The sequence below is a fragment of the Micrasema longulum genome, unplaced genomic scaffold (genome assembly GCF_059751315.1).
Source record: "Micrasema longulum isolate JH-2025_06_02 unplaced genomic scaffold, ASM5975131v1 h1tg001171l, whole genome shotgun sequence".
NCBI lineage: Eukaryota > Metazoa > Arthropoda > Insecta > Trichoptera > Brachycentridae > Micrasema > Micrasema longulum.
The window spans coordinates 318,321-326,219 of record NW_028278358.1 but is presented as its reverse complement, the minus strand read 5'-3'; the positions used below and the strand labels follow the sequence as shown (position 1 = coordinate 326,219).

The window sequence follows — 7,899 nt, the reverse complement described above, 5'->3', positions numbered from 1 at the left end:
AGTGGATGGAGATGATTCCACAGTCGAGCCGCATGGACATTATATGAGTTAGGGAAGAAAGAGGAATTGTGGATGGGTATTAAGAGGATGCTTTGAGAATTTGAAGGAAGAGGTAAATGTTGAACTGATAAGCGTTGAAATTTTTCACAGAGGTATATAGGAGCGTTAGGACTGTGATATACAGCAAACAGAAGTGAAAGAGAGTGATAGTCTCTCCGCTGTCTAATTTTGAGCCATTTCAGTTGCCTACGATAATCAGAAATGTGGTCATATTTCCTAAGACCAAAATTATACCTTATGCATGTATTCTGAAGCCGTTCAAGTTTATCGAGTTACTCACAGCTTAAGAGTTAATCAGTCATGGAAACATCAGTGTAATCTAGAATGGGTAGTAATGCTTGTACGAGTGAGCATTTAGTATTAATGGGTAAGACTCTTTGCAACCTTCGAAGTGAGTGTAGACTAAAAAATATTTGGCAGCTTAATTCATTAGTATGAGCTCGCCAGCATAGATGTTCATTCATTAGTACCCCTAGATTTTTTTAACATTTCCTGTATTGGATATTGGTACCATTGACATTAAGAGGATTAAGAGAAGATACGTCTAACTTAATAAGCAATATTTGACTACTGCAAAGATAATTTTTGTTTTAGATGGGTTTATAAGTAAACCATACTCTTTTGTCCATGTTGACACACTACTTAGTGTTGATTCTATTGCTCCACTGGTGTTTTCAGGTCTGCAATGATGATATAACTGTAAATCATCTGCATAAAAATTATATGGACAATTGAGACATTTTGATATCGGATTGATGAACAGTTATGACCCCGAAAATTGATTTACATCAGACCAACTCACAAATATGTTTATATGAAAATTTGAAAAAGTATTTTCATTGGTAACCCGTACAGGCACAGAACTATATTCTTCGTTTACCCGGTCACAGAAAAAAAAAAACTCACTAAGCATAATTCCTTTCTAATTCAATTCTTACCAGAAGAATTTCCCGGCACACTGCCATCAGAGGAAGCCACCTTGGTGACTGCGTTGGGATTGTATGTCCAGGAGGTGTTGCAAACCTCTACCTTTAGGTCGTTATCATGGTAGATCTGCTGGACGCGCCCGATCTTGCCGAGGGTCTGCACAGAGAATGCATTAACTGTATTTTAAATAATTACTTAAAAGAGGTTATATTATTAAATAGCAAGTAATGGAAAGAAAAAAAAAGATTTATTTTGTTATAACATTGAAAACACCCAATTTCACAAGTATTTTGAAGCAATATGCATCTACGCTGAAAAATACGTTAATCGTTCAAATATACTCAAAAAACTATAAGAACGTAGTTTATTTTTAACATTGAAAACATTTTATACTATTTATTCATTTTTGCATTATATAAAATAAAAACATAAAAATTATGTGTCCTCACTGGGGTCATCTATGCCGAGGATACTTAATAATACAGTTTTTACATGTGAAAATAATATACAGGGAGAAAATTACAAACTTTGAAAACTGTACTACCCGTAATTTAAAACACTATAGCATAATTAATTTCTCTCTGTTAACCTATATATTATTTCAAATCATATAAAATATAAAAACATTAACTTTATGATGAGGTAGTACCTCGAAACCGGTAGACTCAAACCAAATTTTAAGTGGTTTATACAAATTTATAAGCAAAAAGTGCATAATATAATAATCTCATACTTCTAGCATGATTTGATAACTATTTAACATTGTAATAACAATTATTAATTGTTTTATCAATCCCAAAACGCACATCTATTTTGTTAATAAATTATGTAATTAATTTCTTAGAAAAAACTATAATACATGGAATAACTGCTGGCAATGGAGTATGCATAGAAGCGAAAACTGGCGCTCACCGGTAACATGGCCTCCGCCCACTCCCCGTGGCCGCGCTGGAGGGCCTTCACCGCCTCCGCATCTCCACACACCTGCACCAAGTCTCCCACCACAAAGGCTGTGCCCCCCACACCTCCGACCGCCCCACCACTGGCCGCATTCACCTAAAGTTTTTTAGTTTCTTGTGAATTAATTAAATTAGGGGCAGGCAGCTATCAGCTGATATGCCCCTATCTTGTGTGAAATTGAATCGGTAATTTGATGGAAATTATGTAACTGACAAAGCGAAATAATACATTTATACAAAAAAAAATTTTAGTCTAAAAACATTGATCTTACCGATTTTTTTATTATTGTAATTACAAAGCGATGCGATCTGCTAATTTCAAAAATAAATCCCTCTTTTAACAAGAATATCTTGCTACATTAATGAGGTGGCAATGTTATATAGATATGTAAAAACATATTGTTATTTTTTGATAAATTAATATTGAAAATTAAATCTGTAACCTAATTGCAGTATAACCTACAAATCCCTAAATGAAAGAGGTCTACAAACATATTAAATTTGACATCTAAATTAAACATGCATACTTTATTTAATACAATTAGCATTTAGATAATAAAATTGACCTTGGTAAGAACTGCTGGATTAAACGTCCAACGATTGGCGCTGGGATACGAGACCACAATATCATGGTCCTCATCTATTCCAACCACAGTTCCTGTGGTCCCGAGGCACTCAAACATCCCATCAGTCCAACCTCCGTGGCCATGTTGCAAGGACTGCACAATCTCTAGCTCCAGATCAACATTCACCTGGAATAAGACCATAAGTAATACACAATGATTAATAAATAAGTAGAAACATCAATGACCAACTTAAACAGAATATTACCATCTACGCTAGAAAAATAAAATGGCTAATGTAGGTCTTTTTTGGGTGATTTCGTGTAGGTTGGACTCGTTCCGACGTTTCAGTTACTGTTGCAAGAGCCATCTTCAGGTCAAACTATTTTATTATTATGTGTTGTGTAGAAAATAATGTGTTTATGTACATGTGGTTTGTACTGTGGCAATTAACAGTGGGACTGTGAAAACCTATGCACCTATTTAATGGATCAAAGGTTCAAACCCCACTCTACCCCAACTTAATTCCCATTTTCTATAGTGAGTTATTTACAACTTATCAAAAATGCCCCCAAAATTAAAATATTTGGGTGAATCATACGAAAGCAAATATTTTTTTTATCAAAAATAAAAGACACCTATAAAATATTATATTAAATGTTTTCTCTTAGCATAAATTGGGTTATGTGTAGTTTTCAATCATGTATTTGTTACATCAAAAACACTCAAATGCAGATCCGTGTTCAGATTTAATGTTTTATTGTGAAGGTGCATGCACATTTGTTTGTATTTTTATTAGATTATTGCGACTTTATTCTTTCAATATATGATTAAAATACTTTGAAACGAGAGAAGGAAAACATATTTATTTTAAAAGTTAAAAATATTAAATGTTATCAGTCTGAAGATGCTTATTAGAAGGTGATTGAAGAAAAATTTCATTAAAAAGAATCATTTTCTATTGTTCAAAAAAACATACATAATCATATTTAGTCGAATTGAAAAAAAAACTACCTGATCACCAATCTGCAAACCATGTGGACCGGCTCGACCCGGTCCTTGTTCCCCCAGAAGAGGGAGATGTTCTTTGTATACCGTTTGTCCTTTCACATCATTCACAACCTAAAATGAGCATTTATATAAAATCAGTAATGCATGATTATCAAATATTAACAATCAATGCTCATTGGCGTCTTATTTTATAATTTACCTTTAAATCGGCCATTCCTTCAAAACCGACTCGGTAGAGATTTTTAGCTCCATTATCCCACACAACATATGCAGCGGATCGAGGGCTGGCCGCTGACCAATCTTGGACTTCATTCACTTTTCCTCGTCGTCCATTCCCACCATCTTGATCTTCCCATTGCCAATCAACCTGTAAATAATACATTCATATATTAAAACTCCACTTTGTAACATTCTACAGAGCTGCTCTGACAAAAACCACATATTTTTTATATTTAACACAAAGTTAGTGTTTTATATATAAAATTTACATATGTTTTTAATTCAGAATCAAAACAATATATCGTCAGGTTTCTGGCACAAGTACAACTTTTTTAAAATGGGATTTTTTATGAATGGCATCAAATAATCTTTGTTAGGTAAATAAAAATATTTCGTATTTTACGTACACAAAAAAAAAACTAAGAAACAGAAAGGGAAAACATTTTTAAGGAGGGAATATGGAAATCTAGACATTTACAGGGTTTATGACCGGTCATTAGCTGGTTTACGTGGCAACTTTACACAATTTAAAATTCACCATCTTCCTATGTATAAATATACACACTTCCACAAATCTTCCATCTGTTAATTCTTCTGGAAAAAAATAGCTGAAACTTTTATCATGTGGGTGAGATTCATTCGGCTGAACCATTTTCATTTAAGGAATTGTGGATATTTAAAGATAGGCAGAATTATGAATGTTACATAGTGTGTAAAATGTCTACTTTAACCAGCCAATGACAGGTCATAAGCCCCGTAAATGCCTAGATTTCCATATTCTCTTCTTAAAAATGTTATCCCTCTACTGCAACAAATTTATATCTAAATAACAAGGAAGAAATCCAGCCTGTCTACAAACATTTGGAGATATTCAAAACATCCAACTTGCAGCTTTATTTAAGTTGTTGATTTGGAGTGAGCTTTTAACTTTAAGAGTGCAATATTTCACAACTAGTAAAATGCAGTACCAATTTGTGGCAGAAACCCGACGATATATATAGACAATACATTGTTACATATTGAAAATAGTAAATAAACGTGACATATGAGAATTGTAGCGCAACAGAAGAGTTTATAGATAAAAAGTATATTTGTAATTTTACAGTTAATTACTAGTTATAATAACAGTAAAATATATATCAGCCTAGAAGATGAATGCAATCATTTAGTAATACATATGACGAATAGTAATGATTTTTCAAACCAAAAACTGAATAATCAGTCTAAGAATGGGGATTTTACTGCAAAGTTTTATTTTGCACTACGACAGGCCAGGAAGCCCAATTTTAGAGGTGAACTAAAGCACAGAATACCCAGGCTTGAGAAAAATCTAGTTTTGTGTTCTCACCGGAAATTAAACCTGGAACCTTCCGTGCATGAGTTAAGCATCTTAACCATTACACCACGGAGGAGTGTAATTTAATATAACTGCTATAAAAAAGGGATTTCAATATATTTTATCAGAATAAGGAGATGTTAAAACTTACCCCCCTGACAACACGAGCCCCTGGGAAGATGCCTCGAACGGCTTGTTTCTTGCTCTTGCGCCGAGGCTCCACCAGGCAACGCTGCCCTCCGGGAGCACTAATTCTGTAGAAACGGTGGCGAAGCTGATGCTTGTCTCCGTGGTAGCACACGGAGCACAGGTCATAGTTCGTACATTCTCCACACTTCCATCGGATTCCTAAAATATTTGTAGATGAAGAGAATTGATAAGTGATCTCGTGCTTCGATCCTCATTAAAAAAATACAGTGTACAACCTAGCAGAATGTGGCAAGTAAAAATAATTATTAAATTTATTCAATGGACTAACACAAAATAACAAGTGTTTTATTGTTATAATAGAACTTTCAATTAGTAACACTGCTAATGATACTAAAAATGACAGATTTTGTTAACATTTGTGCTCTAACAATTCTTAAATTTATAATGGAACGCCTTACACTCGAACAATGTTTTTTTTTTTAATTTCATTTACTTTAAAAATAAGTGTTCTTTTCGCCAAACGTATAGAGCTCTTTGTGAAACCATGAATATACTACGTAACAAGTTTGATGACAACATCACTTCCAAATAACAATTTAATAAAGAAAAGAAAATTAATATGGTGGAGACTAAAGAAAAAAATCTGTACTATCTGTATCTAAAGGAGCATTCTCGGCTTTTCCCAACTGACTTCTTGTTAGGAATGCTAGACTACCAATCATTATTTATTTATTTAATTTTACAATACGCCCAAGGGGCATTTACAAAAAATATACAGGTAAGTACAAACATGGTAAGTAATAATTTAAAAGATAAACAACGCTTTTTTGTATACATGTAGAAACAATAAAAAGCATACTGCCATGCAAAATAAAAAGTGAAACTTTACATAGTAAAAAAGAAAAAAAAAAAATATGGATATAAGAAAAGTAATTGAATTAAAAAGGAAATCGTAAATAACTTGTAAAGAATTTAAACAAAAAATATATTAATTTACCTATACTTATACGTATAAAAAAAATGGTATTAACAAATTATTGTTAAAAACAAATAATAAAAATTACTTTACAGTAAGTATATATAAGATAATAACATAATATCTGGTACACAAAAATATTTGATACATTAATTTCAGAAAAAGATAATAATAAATAATAATACACATCAAAAACAGAGAAAAAGTTGTATGAAAAAGAAAGTTTTATTATGACATTAATAATTAGTTTCAAACAGTGCATTTAAAAACGTTTTAAAATGGATAATTGTCGTATTTAAAATGTCTATATCACAAGTAAATTTGTTGGCTAAGGAATGTAAACGCGGAATCGGAGAGTGTCGTACATAGTTAGTACCTACGTATGTACTCGTAGTTGCAAGAGATTGGGTATTTAATTGGAGTGTTTACTTTTTTCGCGTAATTGGCAGTTACATACATAGTTATTTGGGTATTATGGAATTACTTACCAAAGATAGGTTGCTGGCGGCATGTATCACACATTGTTCCATCATGCTTAACACCCGTGGGGGCGCTATCCAAAACACGAAGGTCATACGCACCGCAGCAGCGGTAATTGGCGGCCGTGCCATTATCCCACACTACTACCACCTCTTCAGGAGACTCAAAGTTGCGAACGGTACCGACGTGACCCTCTCCACCGTCCTGAAAGATAAATTTAAGTCGTTCATCAAATAATTTGATTCAATTAGTATTGAGATACAATCTTGCTCAATAGACATCTACTGGTATATTTCGGATGTCCTCTGAGAACCTTACCTACGCTTTCATACTGTCAACGTCCTCGACGTCAATTGCCGACAATACGTCAGCAGTTCTCGTCTGAACTGTGAGACATAGATCTGACTTGGGAAGACGCAGAGAAATAAGCAGCCAACAAAAAGTCTATAAACAACATGAGACTACTCTTATCAGTTTGTGGACATGGTACAATATTAATGATGATTGATGAACAAATTATTGCAATGTTTATTGTCGTCATTGGCTAAGAATAAATAAATCAATACTTCTTCTTCAGTTTCAATCCTGGAGATTGGATGGAAGCAATGCCCTGCATCTTTTCCTCCACTCCGCTCGGTCTTTAGTGAGTCTCTATAACTTTGCATAGGAGGTACAGTCCATATCGTGGCATATTTGCTCAAGATACTCTCGGTGACGACGCCCTCTGCCAATCGATCCCTGAGTCATCCGGTCTAGTAAATCATGCAGGAGATTTTCATGTCGTGGCGTATGAAATATCCATTCTGCGCCCCTTTTCGATATGGTGTTTGACAGATGAACCTAGCCATTCGTAATGTCTCTCCAGAAAACTCTAAATAAATAGGTCCACATCTCGAAGGTCTCCGATCTTTTTCAATCTTTCTTGCCTGTGCACCATGTCTCACAATCATACATCAAAATACACTACGCATATGTTTGACTAATTGCTTGCGGAGCTTTATATCCAATGCTTATCATTTAACAATTAGATTAGATTAACTAAACATGTTGTGCTAAAATAATATGTAAAAGTATACCAACATTGAAGAGTCGATGCTCATGACTAATTTGTTAGTTTTTTCTATGATGTCTTTTAAATGTGTAATTTACGGATGAAAATATTATCTTGGAAGAAACTCCACAGTTGACTGAGAGATTACTGTAGAACGTGGGATGACA

At 33.8% G+C, this 7,899-nt stretch overlaps 1 protein-coding gene across 1 annotated transcript in view; it reads right to left on the bottom strand.

Annotated features, from left to right (window-relative positions):
* The window catches only part of mib1 (E3 ubiquitin-protein ligase mind bomb 1), a 59,409-nt gene that overhangs the window by 50,659 nt on the left and 851 nt on the right, over positions 1–7,899 (bottom strand). Inside the window, exons 2-8 of the mRNA XM_088233990.1 lie at positions 6,690–6,885; positions 5,227–5,423; positions 3,720–3,887; positions 3,524–3,631; positions 2,513–2,698; positions 1,900–2,043; positions 999–1,143 (exon numbers count right to left, since the gene is read on the bottom strand). Coding sequence (XP_088090116.1) covers positions 999–1,143; positions 1,900–2,043; positions 2,513–2,698; positions 3,524–3,631; positions 3,720–3,887; positions 5,227–5,423; positions 6,690–6,885 — 1,144 coding nt within the window. The remainder of the gene's footprint in view (positions 1–998; positions 1,144–1,899; positions 2,044–2,512; positions 2,699–3,523; positions 3,632–3,719; positions 3,888–5,226; positions 5,424–6,689; positions 6,886–7,899) is intronic.